Source organism: Strix aluco, chromosome 10 (genome assembly GCF_031877795.1).
Source record: "Strix aluco isolate bStrAlu1 chromosome 10, bStrAlu1.hap1, whole genome shotgun sequence".
Lineage (NCBI taxonomy): Eukaryota > Metazoa > Chordata > Aves > Strigiformes > Strigidae > Strix > Strix aluco.
Window position 1 is genome coordinate 18,985,586 of NC_133940.1, and position 22,407 is coordinate 19,007,992.

General features: G+C 41.7%; 1 protein-coding gene across 2 annotated transcripts in view; it reads right to left on the minus strand.

Moving 5' to 3' along the window:
• The window catches only part of LRCH2 (leucine rich repeats and calponin homology domain containing 2), a 53,428-nt gene extending 39,442 nt beyond the window's left edge, over nucleotides 1-13,986 (minus strand). For both annotated transcript variants that reach the window (XM_074834645.1, XM_074834644.1), the window contains exon 1: nucleotides 13,666-13,986. In XM_074834645.1, the coding sequence (XP_074690746.1) occupies nucleotides 13,666-13,951 (286 nt within the window). In that variant the 5' untranslated portion in view covers nucleotides 13,952-13,986. The remainder of the gene's footprint in view (nucleotides 1-13,665) is intronic.
• Nucleotides 13,987-22,407: the final 8,421 nt, after the last annotated feature.

A 22,407-nucleotide genomic window follows, 5' to 3' on the forward strand; every position in this document is an offset into this window, starting at 1 on the left:
AGCAGGATGATTCTGGAGAAAAAAAAGGAGGCTCAAACACTGCAGAAACACCTGCATATGGTAATTCCAGGAGGCAGAAGTTTTCCATGTCCACAAAATATTCAGTCACCTTGTAATTCAAATCCTGTGATGGTTAAAATGTATATTAAACAATAACAGCATTAAAAAAACCCCTTCCGTTTAATTATATTTCACACAGCAATTATTGATTCACTTGACAGGCCAATGGTACTGAAGAAATACAGGCAGGCAATTGTTCTTACTTAGTGTCACGCTCCAAAGCCACCATATGACCACGTGTCCTACCAACTATTCTGTTACACAAATATCCCATGTTTCTTTTTCTCTCATCTCAAACAGAAAGCCAAGTCTCCCTCCTTCTATAAAGAGAAAATTATCAGATTTGCATTCTATTCAATGGAGTTCCAAGAGCGATACCATGACAAGACCATGGCTTTACTGATGTGTCACCTTCACCCACAAGTAAGGACATTAGACTTCAAACACCTTTAACTTCACAATGAACCATGGTAAAAGACAGGCATTATTTATACCACAGCATTCAAAGAACAGGAGACAAAATATAAAATATAAGAAATTAAGTTCTGTTGCACAAAGATATTCCAGATGCTGAAACATCAAACTAATTGAAAGGAATCAGCCAGTAAATGTATGCTTTTCCCTATCTCTCTAAGGAGGAGGAAGGAAAGTTAAATCCAAGCTGCCAAGCATTTAGTATTAACCAAAAAGCAAAGATGCATGCACACAATACAGTGAAATTTGTCTCAAAAAACACCCCAAAACAACACCACCACCACCCCTGAGTCACACTATAAAAGCCTAATACTTTAAGCTGTAACAGGCATGAGTTGCCCGCCTCCTACCAGGAATGGAGATTCCAGCATAGCATAGAAAGAAAAGTATGAATCCAAAACTAAGACTAGGTCAGCTTGCCAAAGCAGTCCAACACTTCAACTACACTATACCCACCATGGACTCCTGGCATGCTGGGGTCAACCTGCAGAGCCCTGCAGTGTTATTATATAGCTTTAATACATGTAGCAGAGGAATCTCTCACCTACTGCTGATGAACAGCAAAACCAGGTCTGCAGAATTACTCACAAAAACTCAAAAGCTAAGTAGAAAAAGAACGTCCAAATCTCAGTTGGAGTGTTGCTATTGTTCGTGACTGTGGCTCAACAAGTAATTCCTCGGCATTTGTATAAATTCATTAGCTCCTACCCTATCTTATGTTACACTAGCATAGTTTGCATGGCCATACCATGGAAAAGTGAGAGTTTAATCCTCAGGACAACCAAGACTGTACATCTCCCATTCAAGCATGTTTGTAATGCTACAAAACCTGTATTTTCACATTATTGTTAGTCTTGTCATCTTCTTTACTGGAAATAATTAAATGCAGATGCTCAGAAATTTTATTAAAAAGAAACACTGATGAGCTAACACTAACCTTGGTTTATCCACATCTGAAAATGTCATCCTTCATCTTAGTACTCTGTCAGTATCAAGCTTCCAAAGACCTTGAAGAGCTGCTAACAACATACAAGTGTTGAACAAAACAGTTCAGAAAATAAACCCACTTGTATTACATTCTCCTCCTTCCTTGTTTTAGCAATCCTGCTTTGAGAAGTAAAAAGGTAACAAAACCCATGGAAACAGTATATAGTAGTTGTTTATCAACAAACTGAAGCTGCCAGCTTCTGTTGTGATATTTCAGTAGTGAATATCTACCTAATCTAAGAATATTATTGGTCTTAATGTAATCACTAAGAATATCCTTGTTTTCTATCTTGTTTTAATCTTCGAAAGTCATGTAAGTACTGTATAAATGACACAATCATTCTAAGACTGGGGAAGATGGATTCATGAGTCAGCAGGTATTCAAAGGTACTACTTGAATTTACTGATCTTAAGCTGAAGTCTGTAAGCCCAATATTAAAATGACAAATGATGTATGTTAAAAAAAATAGTATGTTTCAAAGTCTACTAAAGCTTGAGGCTCCTTGCCCATTTTGTTGAGAAACTAAAAAAGGAGGTAAGAAATCTGGCTTTCATTATTAACCACGAAATGGCACTCAGCAGGAACAAACCAATTTCATTGTTTATGTAATAATGCTTTCTTCAGGCAGAAAAATTAAATTAACTGAGGGCTCTAAGAGAATCCAGAAAACACATTTTACAGAAAGACTGAAATATCACTGGAGATGCTCAAAACTCAACAGAAGGCCCTGAGCAGCCTGCTGTAACTGGACCTGTTCTGAGCAAGAGACTGCCCTAGATGACCTATGAAGATCTTTCAACGTATGTAATTACAGGATATAAAATTGTAGTTTGTGCATATTACAGGAGTATAATCATCTTAGCACTGATTGAGTATTTCAAATATCAGTTCCTGATGATGGTAAAGAGGAAAACTAAAGATGCATCAAAAAAGCCAAGTGTGCCTAAATACATATCTGCTTCCTATAAAGTGAAAAATATTATCAGCCATTGCTTTTGATGGCAGCATTAATGAAACATAAATCTTCCATTTGGAGCTTTCAAGTACAGAGTTATGGAAGAAAAGAGAATAAAAAACCACCCACAAAAATGTCCCCAAAACAACAGTTACACTCACCTAAAAAAAAAGTGTATTCTGTGTCCAGTTTGCCAAAAAGAAAGTGAACATGCTGGAGTGTGTTTTAGGCACCTTGCTCCTATGCTGTTATCTGGTACAGGAAAACAACCCAAACCACAAGACTAAGCCAGAAACTGAAAGCCAGATTTGGTAGAAAGAAGACAGGCTATTCAAGAAGATTGTTTTCCTCATAGATTCTGATCACAAGTCCTTTGCGTAAGTTATCTAGCACTTTCCATTACAACTGAAACAGAATCAGGTTTCTGAAACTACCGATTCATCCTGATTTTCAGAAACCTCAGGAGAAAGAAACTCTTAAGCTTGCCAAGCTTACATCAGAAAGGATGTCCTCTACCATCTCTAGCACTCCCCTCAAATTCTACACACCCTACTGGCAGGTTCAGAGTTCAGATATTAACAGTAACGCACGACTAGTGTTCTGAAACATGGAAATGTTTTAAAATTTTTCTTTGAAAAAGAAGAAAGAGAAGCCTGGTCAATAAGTAAACATTAAGAATTCTGATATTAGTTAAATTGCAAAATTAAGCATTGAACAATGAGAATATGTCCAAATGTAGAAATGATTATGCATATTGATATAAACAGCAACGACTTCAGCTGCAGGACAAAAAAATTTACAATTTACTGGCAAAGAATATTCTAGAATTACAGAAAAATAATTTTTGCATGTAACTCTTTCACATACAAATACACGTTTACTCTCCAACATTTAGAGCTATGGCGAAGGACTACACAGAACTAACTGAGCACCCATCAGCTCTTATGCACAATTAGGAAACTGATATACCTGCCAGACACCCATAGCTCTCAGGAAACTAAACCAACCCATGTACTTTCCTTGTGACAAGTTAAGTTAAATACATTTCAAGTCTATTGTTAAAAGTTTATGTAGTAATATTTAAATTGATTTTTATCTGTTATGTATACTCTTAAGTAAAACAGAAGCCTAGTCTGTCTTCATCTAATCCCTGTGGTTGCTGTGTATTTTGACATATCAAAAGGACATACAATAGACACAAACTCGGAAATGGTTCATAAGCTCTGTGTTTATTATGGAATCACAAATAGCAGGATTTACATTCCGCAGCACATTCTTCCCACAAATGGGAAGCAACTTTTTTAACAGAAGACACAGACACCACTTTTTACGAAGTTACACCTGAGCATTTAACAATAGTGATGTTTTACTTTCAAAAAATATTAGGCACTTGTAGAAAGTTAGATTTCATAAGTATTTAAGGCCATCTAAAATGTCATCCTCCAAATATTTTTTTATATGAGTGTCATAATTAAAATTTAATTCCCAATCACCTGGAATATTAATTGTAAAACCTCTATCTAGAAAAGCTCCTTCAAACCAATGAAACTTTTAGAATAGTATAAGCCCTTTTTAATCTGAGCATGGAGTCAATGTGCAGAAAGAGCAAATCACTTAGTTTCTACAGAAGCAAAAGATCATTTTATGAAAAAAGCTTTTTGGTGTCCCTGCTCAGAAGGACTTACCTGAGAAGTTACATGGTTAGATTTTTGACATTTAAATAAATTAAATGATATTATTAGAACTCCATCTTCACTTCATGATTAATATTGCAATAGCTTATGGCTAAGAAAAAATTGAAGGAAAATCTTATACACACTCTGCATTTTCAGCTATGTTACATGTGCAGCTAGTTCTACTTCTGTGTTTCCAATGCTGCTTCCTATTTATCTTAGGCAGAATTTTGTAAGGATTTCACTTTCACATAGCTTTAATGTATTCCATTTAATTAGTAACTCATAAGTGAATATGCTCATCTTTCAAAACTGAGATTCATCCAGCCATATTACTCAATTCTTGAATTTTTTTTTTTTGGAAAATGGCAACTCAAGTCAAAGGCACTAAACAGTGCTAGGAACAGAGAATAGAAAGTTATTTCACTGCATACCCTTCTCTTGATACTGCATGCAGTTCCTGGCTTATCTCAAAAAAGATACATACAACATATACAAAGAGTATACACACACGCATGAGAATTTTTCAGTATAACAGGAGATTATACAGAATAGGTTTCATCAGCCTGGAATAGACAACTGAGGACACAATCTATTTCCATTATTTTCAGTAAAAATATGGGGCTGCAAAGGAAGTTATCAAGTAAAAGGTTAGAAAGATTATTACTGGGTTTTAATAGAGAATCCTAGGCTAGATACACCTTTTGTATCAATACAGTTATGTCCAATTTATATATTAGAAAAATACTTTTCTAATATGTAATATATATAATTGTATATATTTTTTTCTAATTATATAGTATATAATCCTACATATAACCACGATGAGAGAGAATGCACAGAAATAAGGACCAGTACCTCTTCCCAAGCAGGGAATACTACTCCAGGGAATAGTGGGAGACAGCAGCAAAGATAAAAAGAACCCTCTGCAAGTGATGTGACAGTAAGGGAAATAATAGTGAGAAGTTTCTGAAACTGAAAGGACAAAGAGCACTGATACTGAGTTGCAGCTTTTATGCAGTCACAGAATTCCAACAGGCAGGGATGATAAACTCGGGACTTCTGAGCAAGTTCAGAGAAAAATATAAAAGAGGTTTCTCCTTGCCATCAATGTGACCACTGTTTAATATACCTAGAGAGAGATGAAAAAGCCTTCCAGGAAAATTAATTACTTTGGCCAGCTTGACAGCTTACAGTGCACGTTCAATCATTTATTCCGTCTTCTAAGACACACAATGTGTCCTTATATGCTGCTGAAGTGAAACACAGGGTACTGGACTGTGCTAATGTGACCAACCATGTTTCTCACAGCAATATGCCATCAAATATTTCAGCACAGGGCAGTTCCATATTAGAGAGAAGCTAGCCATCTTTTCATATTGCTTCTCAGTTTCATACTCCTCTGCTTGTATTGTTTCTTTGAGCTGTTTAAAAGAAAGAAAAACACACCCAAGACTATAGGTGGCTACAAGCAGCTTTTACTTTTTTAACTGGGTATTTGACAGAGCACAGAATAGTTTCTATTTTTGTGATAGAGATATTAAAAAGTGGTGTTTGGGTTCTAAATCCAAAAACTGACGAGCTAGGAAATACCTGCTTCATGGTTATCCACGTCACTAATTTTAGCTACATACTCAGGTTAAAGTGACAAATGAAAAAACTGTACATGACCACATAATTAAAGTTTCTTGTCAAGCACAGAGAGAAGCTTGTACAGGCAACCAGAAACTGTATTTTATAGATTGAGTTCTTGGCTTTTCAAGCTAAACAGCACTACTAAAGAAAAAATTCTTTATAAAAAAAATATACTCATTACTTTAGGAACTTAAACAAAAAAAGCATCCCGCCAGATCGAACCACAGTTCTTCCATGTGAAATACATGTTTCTGTAACTGGAACAGGCCAACAGTTGTCTCTCACAGAATTCCACTAGCAGGGAGAAAGGACTGAGATCCAGCACACTGACTTCAAAACCAAGGTAGCCTTGAGGAACCCACTATTCCAGCCCATCCTCACTGAACCTAGTCTCCTACTCTCTGCTGGACACATCTACGTTGAACATGTCTAAATTGCTGTTTGGTTGAAGCAATTCTTGTTTTTCATATAAGTCATCTCCATTTGTCACATGTTGGTTCAGGTGCATGAGGTTTTTCCTGAAATTTGCACTCATCAAAAAATAAACCAGAAGCGCTGATCTAAAGGTTGGAACAACTCAGAGGCACGCCAGTGCTGATCTGCTGCACACCAATGCAGGGATGAAACCAACAGATGAATTCAGGGAATTCCTCACCATGTTACCACATGAGAGGGATCCAGGCATTTCTAACACAAGACAGCACGTTGCTCCAACTCTTGAGTATGTGTGTTCAATTATTTTAGCGTAGCATGATTAAAACAAAAAATAAAGAACACATCAGGAGGGGGGGATCATTTACTTCTCAAACTGACATATGAAGGGGTAAATTGGCATACCAATTGGCTACACAGTCAAAAGGAGATTATCTTCCTCTCCACTTCTGAAGGCAACTTGTCACCACAAATCTTTTGTAGTTTGAAATGGTAAACAACAAATCCCACAGGAAACCTATTTGCTTCCTTAAACAAAACCACACTTTGGTATTTAGTCTAGACTATAATTCCTGAAACAGTTTACTACCAGAAAGAGTGAAATGTGTTTTCCTGACAAGTCAGCAAGACTTATTAAGCTTGTGTATTATAGCACAGGGCATCTTCCCCCCACTTACATTGGCCATTACTTATTGGTTTAATTCTGTTGACTTCTTTTTTGGTTTTGAAATTTTTAAATTCAAAGATTCAGTTTCAAATTATTTAACTCTTTTACAGAAAAGTAATATAAGGGAAAGAAATCATCATTCATAAATGAAGTAAAGTCTGGGTTTGTTAACGATTACCTAAAACGCACACAAAACTCCCAAGCAAAGCTTCTTACATTAGTCTCTGCATGCTCAGTTATATACATCCAAGGCCTTTGCCCTGAAGAGCTTACAATCTAAATAGACATGAGGCAGAGACAAAAGGCTACAACCAATCAACCGGAACCAATGTTTGCTCTATGACTGACTTTTTGTGCGGATAAAAATTGCTTGACAGTAGACAAACTAAGCAGAAACATTTTTAAAGTAAGCTAGACTGCTGGAAGACAAACAACACCGGAAAACAAGGCAAGTGAAATAAGACCAAAGCAGAAAAAACCCTGAACAGGTAAACTAACAGTCCATGAGCACAGAGTGAATGGGGTCTAGCAACAACTACAGCATGTTCTCTTGAGACAGGAAGGCCACTGCTGTAGCAACTTCAGCATCTGTTCTTATTTGCTGGTGCCTCCCGCTGACTGTCCTACTCATGCCAGACCTCATGGCAGCATTTAAGAATGGCTGTAGCCACTTATATTAGCTTAGAAATAGGGATATAACATCACTCATTACTGCATGCAATGATTTGATGCAAACCTTTTAGTTCTAGGTCAGTCTTTAATATATCAACTACTTCTTCACTGCATACTGGTTCCACCTCTTGAGACAGTAGTAGAGTGACAAATTGAAGTAGATGTTTGTTTTAATACACAGATGGTCAGGGATTTGCTCATTGTGCATATACACCTGCTGGTCAGTAGCCTGTGAACAGTCCCAAGATGCAGGGTTCCTTCAAGCCTTGTAACTACAAAAACCTTTTTTGAAAAATAAGGTTGACACTTGGGAACACATTACTGGTAATCATGGCTGCCAAGCAAAATAATGTTTTAGTTCTGTAACAGAGAATCAGACTTTTTTTTTTCTCCCCTTGCCTAAAGTGCTGTATCTTCTCTAGATCTGTCAGACCTGGCAGCAGGTTCTCCTAGCAAGCAGCAAACAATCCCAGGTTAGTTGGAAGAATGATGAAAATCAGACCATTGCACAGCCACAGAAAAGCAGAGAATTCAGAAGTCTCTCCACATTGTCATGTAGACCTTTTACCACAAAAAAGATCCAGCAACTATCTTTGCATTTTCTGTGGAATTCTAGCCTTCAGTGCTCATTCGGTTACCTTTTAGCTAAGGACACATTTCAGCATTAAATGCCAGCCTTGACAGTAAAATGATTATATGCTTTTGAATCAGCTCCAACAAAGCTTCACAAGTCAAATGAGAAGATACTTTTCACTAACAAAAAAAAAATCTGAAAAAGCAATGGCTAGTCTATTTTTCTTATCACACACAGTTTTGCAATACAATTCAGGATCTAAATACATTTGCCCCCTCCTCAAATAGTAACAAAGAAGAAATAGGTATCACAAAAAGTTCTTTAGATCAATCAAAAGCAGAAATATTTCAAAGATTAATTTTTTAATATTCCAAGGCACAAAAATAGTAAATGTGATGGCAAATTTAGTTCTGATGGATGGAGAATACAAAAAGTCAAAAAATTACATACTGCACATCTCTTGTAGGTCAGTATTTCAGATAAAGCTAGAAACATGGCATTTTTAGAAAAAAAATAGATTAAGATACTAGTGGTATTCTTCATAATACAATCCTTTTCTGCAGGTGAACTAATAATCAGTTGTTTTAACTTCAACTCACGGAACTGAGACATTTCCTAACTTGTCATAATAACAAGTATCCTCATTACTGACCTCAGCAAGAAAGCCTCAGACAACATGCACAACCCATTTCCCCTTAGCCTAAAACACTGGATAGGCTAAGAAACCACTGTGGGGAATTTCTACAATTACTTATGATCTGTGTCACTTCCAGAGTTTGCATCAGATGCATTTCTGAGCATAAACACTATACCCTCTGCCCCCCCAAAAACATATAATCTGGCTTTCTCTTTTCATTCAAATCTGAAGAAATCGTTACTGAAGAACCACATTTTTCAACATGTTTGATTTCTAGAATGTAATCTACACTTAGGATAATCATCATCTATGAATGTTATTTTCTTAAACTGAAAATTGGATTTGGTGTTGCTACTTAGTTACCTGCCAATGCTTTATCAACATTGGTACCACCAACAAAAATAACGTTATTCAGACACGAAAATAATTGGTTTAGAAGCGTATACTGTAAAGACAGAAGAGTAGTATTATAAATTAACATTCTTATACAATTCACACTCAGTATTAAACTGCAAGTTTTGTTGGTTTTAATCTGCAATCACATGAATGACTATCTACATTAGAAGGGCTAGAAGTATGATGTAAAAATGAACAAAGTCACACAAATAATGCCAGGCAATGCTGTCGACATGACACACGTTTCCTCCCATCCCCTCGGCAAACACATGCAGGAATCACAATGTGGGAACTCTGCCTGTGGTGCTGAGATTGTTATTGGCCATGACAGGAGGGCTCATTCTGAAGTCATACTGGGAATACACTGGTGATACTTCTCAGCTATATGAGGTAGCAGGTGGTGAGAAAGGAGACATTTCATAGTTAATACATTTACAAGCAATCATTCACCTACTTGTAATTGCTTCGAGGTTCCCTCAGATTTAAAAATTGGGAATCAAGTTTGTTGTGATGAAGTCATAAACAAGTAAGCTTGATGGCACCACTATATTTATTCAGAGCAAATAAATTGTTTCTTGAGCTGTCAGTCTAGAACCTTTCACATTTATTAAATTCATGTTTTAAGAAGTGCTCACAAAAAAGTGGGGAAATTGCTAAAGGCACAGAATGATTTAGTTCAGCATGACAATACAGTACAGGAACCTATCTTAAAAAAAAACAAAACAGAAACCACACAACTCTTCAGTTAAGCAGACAGTGATTACAGTGATGCGATATACTCAATTACTTAACAGCCAGGGGGCCTAATGTTGCTCACACAGCGAGAAGCAAAATTACATGTTAATAAAATGATTGGAATATTCAATATACCTCTTGATATCTCATGACCTATAAATTTTTTTTCAGATGTTCATTTAACAGCAGCATAAGATCTGTTTGAACAGCCAGAAAACAAATTCAGGAAAATAAAAATAAGGGATTTTTTGGCCAAAGAGCTGCAATGACAATTCATGGTTAAAAAAAGATATTACAAACATAAGGTCAGAGCTAAACAGCCAGATGTCATCATTATGCTTTTAGCTCAGCATTACTTTTTGCCACATAATTTAAGATGCCAAAAACGTGCTACAGTATTTGCAAATTATGTACTGGCAAGCCATTATGTAAGTTAGATGTAAAATATGGTCAGACCTTAAATAACAAAAAAACCAGTGCTTCTGATAAATCAACAGCAGTTGTGCTTTAAGGTATATATATCTGAACATTATGGAGAACAGTGGCAGTTTTCTTTCTGTTGCTGATTTTATTGACATTAAGGCAGAATATTCTGGATTTACAGTGACACTGTAGATCCTACTGCATAACGTTTGTGATATGGAAAAGAAGTCTTTTACATACAGATTTGTTAGAGGTTGTTTTTTTAAAATGTTTGTTTCAACTACCACAGAACCAATTAAAAAGTCACTGGCTTAAAACAGAAAGTGAAACACAACAAAGATTTTTGACCCAACCCCCCATCTCCCATGCCTCAGCCTAAACCTATACCCTTATTCATGGGTATATTTTAATGTGAAACAGTGATCACTGCTAAAATATGCCAATAAGTAAATGACCATTGCCTCCGAGACAGTTGCTGATCCTCCATCAAGCTCTATGCCATGCTGATACTCTGTAAAGTATGTCCGTGATTCACGACAATACCATTTACCCACTTATCAAAAAAAAAAATCTACAGATTAAGTCAAAATAAACACTACAAATCTTTTGTTTACAATCGTATTTTGAAAGATATCTAAAATTTGTATTTCACAGGATTAATTTTTAAGTCACTGCTACATTAATTCAGGATTGCTATGAGATGGTAATTGCATAGACCCACATCAACTATCTAAGTAAGCAATACAGCTATTTTTGTCAGGGACTACCCTTAAACATTTTCATGCAATCTTTCATGATGAGAATTCAATCCTGATGGCAGTGACTGGGCTCTACTACATCCTAAAAGATAGAGACAAGATCACTGCATACAGCTTTTACTCAAATATGATGAGATTCAAAATAAAACAAGAAAAAATAAAACCCAAAATGCAATTAGTAATAATTAGAAACAAACACAAAATATGGATTGTTGATGCACCTGCTTCAGGATATAGAAAAAGTCTTTTTAATAATAGATTGCCTATATGCAATGCTTCTTTTTTAATGTTTTAGTTATTGAATATTTATACACAGAAGCGACCTACTATGTTGCTGAATACATTTTTATGCTACTACAAGGAAAAAGAGCTATTATTCCATGGAACCTGTTTTTATTTTAGTCTTGTGCTTGCATTATGAAATAACTAACACACTTTTACCTATCCGTATTCTGCATTGCACATAGGGATGCATCACATGTGTCAGGAAAAAAAGCTAATGACCTACAAATCATTAGCAGGCTTGCTACTGGATACATAAATTGGATTTTAAAATCAGTCCTCCACAAATTCTACCCACTACACAACCTAACATATCACAGAAGAATGAGTACATCATTATTTAACCCTCTGCACAAATGCAGCCCACAACAAAGAGCAACAGAATGAGTATCTGATAGACCAGGAGTACAGGATTGTCAGAGATGGATAAGGTACCACAATGGACAGTCTCATATTCAAAACAATAAGCCAGCTATTCATAACCCATGGGGAAAGAAAAGCTCCAAAACAAAGCAAAGAACCCCATAGAATTAATTCACTCAAACGACATTTTGGAAAACCACTACTACTTGTGAACAAAAGATGCTAGACCTCTCATTAATATTTTGTTCTAGCACATTACTCAAGATGATCCATTTTCAGCAAATACTCCAGCAGCAAATACATTCAGAAGTGCATCAGAGATGAGCCAAAATATAACAGAATCCCCACAGAAAACGTAATTTTGTTTTCCAGGAACCGTACAGAAAAATGTCTCCAAGTTTTCTTCACCTAAAAGCCTGAGTAAATCCAGGCTCACACTCACGATACTTAAGCATTTACCAACACGGTGAATACATTAAGCTCCGACACGCACACTGCTGGATGCACACACATCCCTCGCACCCGCACTTGTAACCATCTTCCTGCTGAGCTGGGAAGAAGGACCCACCGGAATACCCCAGGTAATAAAGGTTCACTGCAAGGGATTTGACACCCCTGAAGGTACAAACCAACCACAGCACGGAGCTCTTATTCCCCAGGGCACGAACTAAATAGCTCCCTTCACCTTGCACACCCTCTTCCACAGGCTCCATGTGCATGCACACGAATTGCAAATCCTCATCCTTACGACACGTACAGACAGACACACAGAACACAACGTCTAACTCCCTGTGAATGCCCACACACACACACACACCTTGCACGCACACAGAAAGCACCGCCTCTCCCTCAGTGCACAAGCACACACAGACGGGAACCCCTCTCCCCCGGCAGCACAGGCACACGGAGAGCGCCGGCGCCCCTCCCCACGGCAGATACAGACACACGAAGCACAATAACCCTTCGCACTGCACACACACACACTGAGCACAAGCACACACGGAGGGGGGTTAGCGGGAGCCCCTCTCCCCGCAGAGCCCTGCCCCTGCACACACACAGCGGCAGCACCCCGCGCAGGCGCACGCTGCTGGGGTACCCTCGCCCCTTGCCCCCCACCTCCTCAGGCAGGGGCACCCCTGCCTTCGCACACAGCAGAAACAAGGTCCCCCCTGGTGCAGAGCCCGCCACCACCTACCTACAGAGCAGGATCGCTCCCCTCGTGAGCACACACAGAAGCAGCAACCCCCCCCGTTCACGCAGAGAGGGAGCACCCCATCACTGCACACCCCAGAGCCTCTAGCCCTCCCCGTCCCACTGCACGCAGGGGGAACCTCTCCATTGTCCCGCCCCCCCCCCCAAAACGTGGAGCCTCCCCAGTATCCCCCATTGCCCTCACACACCGAGGGCCCCGTCTTCTCCCCACTGCCACCACAGCAACCCCCCCCCACACGCCAAGGCCCCCACTGCCACCACAGCAGGGGCTCTTTAGCACTTCTCCCCATCGCTACCACACGAGCCCTCCCACTACATCTTCCCCATCGCCACCACAGCATGTCCCTCCCACTGCTCCCCCCAACTGCCATCACAGCGAATCCTCCCTCTGCATCCTCCCCACTAGGCACCCCCGGGCCCCCCAACGCCACCACAGCAGCCCTCTCCCATGCCACCTCCCCCACCTGCCACCGCAGCCCCCACTCCCCGCAGCCCTCCTCTGCCACCACAGGAGACCCTTTCGCTGTGTTCCCCCCGCTGCCACCGCAGCAGGGCCCCCGCACTCCCCCTCGTTGCCACCACAGGGCCCCTCCTTCGCACTGCTCGCCCTCAACTGCCACCACAGCGGGGACGCCCCCCCCGCCCTCACAGCCCGGCCCCGCATTACCCCCGCAGCCGGGCCTCCTCGGCAGGAGGCCCCGTCCCCCCTCACAGCCGGAGCCCCCCCACCTGCTTGCGTGGTGTCGCTGAGGTCGTAGCCGCTGCCGGGGAAGTCGCGCAGCTTCCTCCCGCTGAGGCAGAGGATGCCCGAGCTGCCCGCCTCCTCCAGGGCCCGGTCCAGGCTGCGCACCGTGTGCGGCTGCGGCAGAGTCGCCGCACCCCAGTGCGGCCCGGCCGAGAACGAGAGAGTGAGGTGAGCGGGGATCCCCAGGCCCCCCGCTCCGTTGCCGTTACCGCTGCCATTGCCGCCGCCACCACCGCTGCCGCCACCGCCGCCCCCCTGCCCGGCCGCCATCTTCGCGCGGCGCAGACCAGCCCCACAATAACAACAGCTGGGGCCGCCCCGCCGCCCCGCCGCCACTGCGCAGGCGCCGCCGAGCCCGCAGGCGATGGGGGACGGGGGGGGCGCGGGAGTGAGAAGGAGGGGCCGCTGGCGGAGGGGGCGTGGCTCCCGCGCGCCTCTCGGCCGCCCTTACCAATCCGCGGCGGGGTAGGGCGAAGGGGCGTGGATTTCCCCTCCCCCCCGGCCTCCCTCACCAATCCGCGGCGGCGGGGGCGGTGGAGGTGTGGCTCCCCGAGGCGCCGCTGGCCAATGAGGGGCCGCGCGCGCGCCAGGGGGCGGGGCGGGTTGTGGCATGAGGGCGGTGCGCGCGGGCGCTCCGGGGAGCGGGATGTCGCAGCCTAAGGGGCTGCAGCGGGAAGAGCAGGCGGTGCGGCGGGAGCAGTCCCGGGATGTCCCGCCGACATGGCGAGCAGGGCCTGGCGAGGAACCTGGGAGCTCCGTGCCTCTTGCAGCCGGGCCGGGAGCGGGTCACTGTGTTTCGGGAGAACGCAGCTGCGGGTGGGGTGGTGGTGGTGGTGGTGGTGTGTGTGTCAGGGCAGGGGCCGCCCCGCAGAACAGCGGTGACGGTGATGTGACACGGAAAATAACTGCTCGGCAACCACAGCGCCGGTGTAACGGCATCCCATCCCGGTGGCGGAGCCGCCTCGCCTGCCGGCGGCGTGGCAAATAGGCTATTTTCACTGCAGTGAGGCGTTTGGCAACGTTCAGGTTTACTGTCGTATCTATGGCAACACAGATTATCGATTGCTCCTCAGGTTAAAAAGTCACCTAAACCAGATGCATCAGAGCATCACCTCTGTGTTGAAGGCTAATAACGAGGAGTGCCTGTCAATAGCTGCAGATCCCCGTTAGTGGCATGAAAAAAAAATGAGTGCAGAATCTTCCACAGCAGAACAAAGGGTAATAGGAGCAAGATAGTCACTCTAAAATGGGTTAAGAAACATCCACAAAAGCCTCAGAGGTACTAATGGTCTTCACTCAGCATGTGAAAGGGGAGTGGTGAAACATAAATCAGAAGCTGGTTACCATGTCCAAGGCCCCGTTATATTAATAAAATGCTACGCAATTGTGGGAATACTGTATGGATGAATAATTATTACCATGTAATCTGTACCTGTTAGGTGCTGCATATTTATCTGTCAAAAATGACTCTGGAGCCATAATTAAGAAATGCTAAAGAAAGGCTCATAGACCCACATTTGAATGCAATTGCTGTGGGTTTGATAAGCAGAATCTGCCTTTATGCTTTGATCCTCCTGAAGGTCCTTAAATGGATAATTTTTCTGCATGCATGCATGCATCATGACTAATTTGGGGATCTAAGGGAAATTCCTTCTATAAGCAGTATGGAAGAGACTAGCCTTCAGTCAGCAATATGTCAGTGAGAGACAGCTGAGCCATTATTAGTCAAAAGAGGAACAGCCCTGTAATATTCTGTGGGTGATATCTGGCTGAAATTCAATAGAACCAAATTAGCCAGGATCAGTAAGAAGGTACTGAAGAGTGAAGGGTTTAATCCTTTGGTGCAGTATTGTATGGACTTCGGGATCACTGTGTCATTGCAAATAGACTGGCTTTCCAGCAAAAGAGGCCTATGTGCAAAATGCATGTGTGGTGGGGGAAGGGCTCCCATTGTCACCTGCAAATATTGTGGCTGTCTGCTTCATTTAACCTTATCTGTGGATACTTTTGTGGGCTGCGGGATTAAAGCTTACAGATGAATATCTACTGATCAGTCTGCCTGGGCCAGAGCCTCTGCTCTTGCCCTGAAAAAGCTAATTGTTCCCTGGATTCATAGCAGGAAAATCAGACAAACCTGCACAAACACTGCTGACTGCTGCCCTCGGTCGAGCTTCCAGCCAGAGAGGGTGGAGGTTAAATAAACTCACAGACTGATGTTGAGCCAAGTGTGTATGGTGATTTTGCCTGCAGACATGGAGAGGGAGGTACAGTGACTCTGCAGCTGGCAGGAGCAAAGCAGAGGAGCAGCCAGGACCAGGTCCAGTAACTAAATGTTACTAAAGGTTAGAAATAGTCTCTCTGAGTTCACAAAGCAAGTGACTTGGCACAGGACCAGCTCAGAGATGCTGCTTTGCTATCCTCCCTCTAAGCCAGTTTCACAGCCGCTTACTGTTTAGAGCCTAACTGATCTCTGAGATGTTAGACAGAGAAAGGGGTTCAGCTCACTTTGCAAGAAATAGGTCTGATGAATTGTCAGAGGACTCAAAACACCATTTAATCATGCCGGAGTTCCCATGTATGAGGGGCCTTTTTATCTTTAACGAAATACGATGTCTGCAGGTGTTCCTACCGAGAAGCAAACCAAGCATGCTCAGTCTGCTCAGGCACACGCTCACATCTTCAAATGCATTAAAATGTCCAATACAATAGGCTAGAAGCAATGTCTGAGACTCTTTCTAATAGCTAACCAAAAATCCCCGACGTGCAAACTGTCTTGAGCAAATTGCTGCTTACTCAGGCAAAAGCTTGGGAACTGATGGCAGGTTCCTATCATATAGCTACATGCAGATTTACCTGCGGGGAGTCATTTATCACCTCCAATAGCTGCACAATCAGAACGGATGTCTGGAATGCTAAAGTTTAATTCATTTTATTTATACCATATTTCACAGCCTTTCAACAGTTCTTTCTCCCCACGCCCCCAGCTGCCCTTTCTTTTTCATTTCACAAGCAGAACCAGAGTCACTAGTCTAGTGGCAGAAGGTTTCCAAAACCAACCTTTTTGTCATAATTAGTAGTAAGTCACAGCTGTGCCATCCCTCAGTTTCTTCTATAAAACAGAGATGATGGTGTTTTCTTATTTATTAAGGCAGTTAAGATGAGTACAGGAAGAGGTGGAAACACTGAGATGTAATGAAACTGCACGAGGCAAGCATATATTCTTGCTGCCACACCACAGACAGAGTCTATGTTTCAGGAGTCTGAAAACCACTGAAAATCCCCCACTTCCATGACGAGCTTCCACCCTGAAAGTCTTTGTGGTTACCCACATCCGGTCTAGATGAGATAAAAACTCATAAAGATATGACATCAACAAACTTTAAGAGGTAGTGTTAATGCCTAGAGGAATGAGATCTAGATAAGGCTTTGATCTATCTGACTTTCAACATGGATTGCAAGTTGTGGTTACTCACAAGTCTTGCAATGACGTAGTCCTTGGAACAGTTAGCCCAAGCCATGCTCCGAGCGAGTGCGAGAGCTGTGTGCCCATCCTGCTGCTCTGCCTGTGCTGCTCCCACACCCCTTCTGACCCCTGCTCAGCATCGTTGCTCGCAGCTCCAAATTTCCCCAGAGCACTGCCTTCTGGAGAGAGCCAGACAGGTTCATCTGCACTGGAAATGTCAGAATAAAGTAGATTATGAGAATAGGGAAAGCAAGAGTGGAGTCCCTTATCTCTCCTGTACCTTCATAATTCTCCAGAGCATACTGTAGGCTGTGTCTCAGGTCAGGTCAGGGCATGTGATAAGAACATCAAAGCACAGTAACAAAGCAGAGGTGCTGCCTGGGGTGTCATGTGGTGCAATGCTCCCTCGACACCTCTGTCAGACTTGCAGGCCTCTGCCAGGCAACGCAAGCTCTGGGCACCTAAGGCCAAGCAACAGGCGTTGCCGGAAGCACAGACACCCCTGAAGCTTTCAGTGTTCCTGAACTAAATACTTGAGCTGAATACAAAGCAGATCTTTGTCAGTCCAGATTGCTGTTTGCTGTGAGAAATTGAATCCTCCTGAGATGTCAGCACTGACCTTTTTTGCATCCTTTAGAGACTTTCTTGCTTTAAGCAATTAAACACACCAGAGCTTTCATAATGTTCTTACTATGCTTCTGTGTGAGTAGCCTCAGTCCTCCTACATGTGTGAGGTACTGAGATAACACATTCACTGTTATTTCAGCACTCACATGATCCTTGTGCCATCTCCTTGATTACTCTTCAATTCCTTCTCACTTACTTTGTGTATCAGTGCATGCTCTATTCCTAATTGATACTGCTTTTCTTCTTCAAGACCTGCAAGTGTCCACAGCTTCCCACAGGGAGTTAAAATAATCTCCAAATAACGGGATTCAAGATTCATGCTAAAATGGCATCATCTGGGCCACTTTGAAAGTAAAGCAAGCAAACCATACATTCCTGGTTAGGTCAAAAGGCAAATGCCACACTGTCTGTGCTAAAGGGTAGTGATTTATCTGAAACACCATTCTGAAAGTGCTAGAAATAGCTCAAAATACTTCAGCATCTGATGTCTGAATAGAAAAGAAGCAAATAGGATTCTGTCTAGCTGCTTTGGTGAGCAATATCTGTTCTTAAAAGTCTTTATGTACAGACCACAATAAGACAGCAGATCCATTAATGAGAAGATTCCTGGTACCTTTTCCATTGGGAGCATCTGATTAATTGTACAGCTTGCAATGCTTCATTGAGTACCAGAAAATACATTTCTGAAGGCAGGGGGAGGGCAGTCTCTACCCTCAAAGATGTAATTTCAAGTACCACTTATTGCAATTACATGTACTGGAAATAGGTTCTTGTGGTGCTGCAGAGGCCTTTATCCTGAACTGATCATTCTAGTGTCATTCTAACAGGATTTTTCTTTTTATTCTATTTTGAATAACTTGTTTGCCATGCAGTAGCATACTTGCCTTGCTTGTTTCTCAGTAAAATTAGAAATGCAGCCCTTTCAGGGAAGGATTACTTTAATATTGAGAGACTCCGAGAAGCAACATGAACTAAAACTACTCCTACACTGCAATCAGAAGCACAGCGGCGTGGTGTATCTGTGTATCTCAGCTTACTGGGATGTAGCTAGGCTGCTTATAGATTGCACCCCTGTCATCCTGCACGTGTGTGTGTTGAGTCCAAGCCCCTGCCAATTGCAATTATCTTTTATCAAGTATGCCATGCATTTCACAAGCCACATCTCTGACACACAAAAGACAGTCTAAGATAAGAAGTAATGGTTGTCACCTTGTCCTAGATAGCTGCACACAGGATGATCAATTGTATTGTGCTTTAATACAAATGTTAAATCATCCTGCAGATCTCCAGATCTAGACGTGCATTTTTATGGGATGACTTTGAGGATGTTCTGCATAGTTCAGAGGTGTAGCTAATGGGTATTGTAAAAGTAGATTTACATGTACCAGGCTGAGATCTCAATTTTAATATACAGAGAGAGAGAGAAAAAAAAAACCCCAACAACAATCTTTCTCTAAATACCTTTCAGTCTTACAGTGTACAGGCTGCATCTGCTAAATGTGTAAGAAGCAAATAATGGAATTTGTCATTAACTGTTAACGAGAAGTGGTTGACCTGTCAGTGAACTGTTTTCACTGAGCCGAATTCAATGATATGTGCACATCAGTCACTTATTGCATCAAGTCAGAACTTCTACATAAAACCAGAAGTATTATCATCAATGTAGCTCACATTCTGGGAATGGGTAATGTGCAGAAATATTGGCGTGAGTTTTCTTTTCTCAAAAAGTCTGAATGACAGTTTTGTTCTCTTCCATCTTCTCAAGGAGATGGTTTTCAAGTAGCAACATATGGTTAAGCGACCATGTTCAGCATCTAACAATGAAACATAAGCTCTTCGGGTGGTGGTGCACCAATTTCGGAGCAAGCTAAGGAAGCTGTGCTGCTACCAGTATTCCTCATTAAGAGCTGAGAGTTATGCTCCTGTAGTTCTCAACAGTTAAAAGGCCTAAACACCCCCCCTGGTGGGCAAAATACAAAACATCACAAAAGTGATCGGATTTTTGGCCCACTGAGATAAGCAATTGCTTATGCTTTGAGCAATTTTGATATAGGGTGCTTCCATACCCACACGTACAAACGTATGCATACAGATGCTAAACATTTCCTTGACACATATTCCTACAGCCACTCAGGCTTACTTCCCAAGAAAAACATTTATTTGGAATTGCATCATGTAATTTTGGGTCCATTTCACTGAAGGTGAACAGTCATATTTTTTGTAATTTTACATTAAATAACTGTGATATGAGGTACCCCTGGAACAACAGACAAAGAGGTCTTTTATATTATTTTATATCACAGCATAAGATTTATTACAACTACAAACATCACAAGTTATTTAACATGCAGAAGATTCACTAAATCTACTAAAAGACTGAGAAAACATTTCAGATAATACAAGTGTTTGAACACTGGCATGTGTTCCCTTCTCCCACTGAGTTCTATTTTTATTTGTTTTTAACTAAAAGCCTTCTAGGGTTCCTTGAGGTTTGATTATGTGACAGGAAGAGCACCTGATAAATTGAAAGGCTCAGTGCCCCAAAATAACACTTGCTCTTTGTGAAAAAGTTCATTATGCTTGTGCCCTCCAGAGAAGGAATACCTGGTACTTTCGGCAGAGGTGCCCCAGTTTTCTTTGAAGGCTTAGCTTGACGGCTTGTTGCCAACAGTATAATTTTGTCAATGCATGACAAAAATCCTTTTTTTCCTTTGTTCCTTTCTTTTTTCCCTTTTTTTTTTTTTTTTTAAATAATCCCACTTTAACCTTTAGAAAGTCACATTACTGACATTCCTTTCTTAGGATGCAGGGTCAAGTCTGTCTGCCAGACCTCTGCAGTCCTCTCCAGTGCAGGGGGATCGTGCTTCAGAGTTGGTTCTGGCTCTTAAGGCCTTTTCACCAACTCCAGCATGTGTCACCTACACTGTTAATGTGAGAAATTACTCAGAACTGAGTTAATGGCAGTGCTTAGACATACTAAGCAAATGGGACACTTGCCAAGACGTTAAGAGGTCACAGACTGGCAGTTGAGAGATAACAGAGTACATATCAGCTCCTACTTCCCAGATGCAGAAATAGGGCTCGGAAAGGTTTATCACTGCCTTCAAAGGTATGCACTTACAGAAAAACAGATCATTAAACCTCTCACCTGGTAAAGTGGAATTTGCTGCAAAAGCTGTGTTGCAGTTCAATAAAAAACCTGTCATTTGAAAACCTTCTATTTTAGAAGTCAGTCTCGGTATTTCTAAACTCCGCCTTTGTCTTTTTTTGTCTCAAATGTTTGTTTCACTAAACGTGATCAAGTAGAAACTATTGGAAATGTCTCAGCTGTTGCTTTCAGATTTTCTGAAGAAACAAGTATGTATGACTTTGCATAAAGCCACTCTCATTACACTGTCCTCTCAGCGGGACCAACTTCAACTTCTCAGTGTGGAAACCTGGGTCATTCAACGCCCAGCTAGCCTGTACCCAAAGGAGACTCCAGGCCCCTCCCGCAGTCCTTCCCTTGTGGCTCCTGGCAGCTGCTGCTTCACATCTGGCTCCAGGACACCTGCCAGAGCCCTTCTCCAACACTCTCATTAGGTGCTAGAAAATGGCACTGCTGTAGACCTCCTCTCCCTGTCCATAGCTAAAGGTTTGGTTTATATGGATACTTTCTAGCCCTTTCCCAGCAGCTCCAGCTTCCCTGGCTGCTCTGACTAAATTGCTGGGAAATTTTAATGATTCCCTTTGAAGGAAAGCTCTTGGACTAGGGGGGCATTAGAACCAGGGCTCCCCAAAGAGCAGCAGCACCCCCTGGACACCTTGTATATCACAGAAAATTGCAGATGAGGTATCATGATCTTCGTTCATAACATTTCACATTAAAATGCTTTAATGATCGTCCTGCGGTGTCATTGCAAAAAGCCAAGGTTATTTGTTGCTTTCTCAACACCGTTCTGTTCTTTTCTTTCATGAAAGAACAGTTCCCTAAACCAACACTTTCACAAGCACTTGATCTTGCTAAGAGCTATACACATACCAGGAGGCAATCTTTGCCCTGATTTATTTTCACGTAGAAATTTCTCTGCCATTTGAAGTGCAAGCTGGGAAAAAGAAACTGTCTTGAAAACACAAGAAACAATCTTGAACATGCAGACTTTGTTCTGAGATTTATGTGGCCTTTATTATGTATGTGGTGTGGAAGATTACTTCAGAGCATTTATTATATAGAAACTTCAGAAAAAACCATGTTATTCACCTAATGCCTGGTAGCCCTTTGGAAGAGGAGTGAGTTCTCCCAGTTCTTTTCCATTTTGTTTGGTTTGGGTTTTTTTGTTGTTTGTTTTTTGTTTGTTTGTTTTTTTAATCTGGCTTTAAAAGTAGAGGAAGATGGTCTAGCTCACATTTTGTATTCAAAATGCAGAATAGTACCAGTGCCATATCCAATGTGACACAGAGGCTGAAATATCTGAAGAATTTGACTCTGCGAGTGATCAGGATGGTGCTGAAGGACCAATCCCAAACGGATGCTCCCTCCCCAGGAAGCTCACACATACAAACAGACTTGATGGCCGAGTACAAGCCGAGAGTCCCTCCATTGGTAAAGTTACCTTGTTTTTGTAGTCATTCCTTCTTTTACATCGCTCAGAAACGA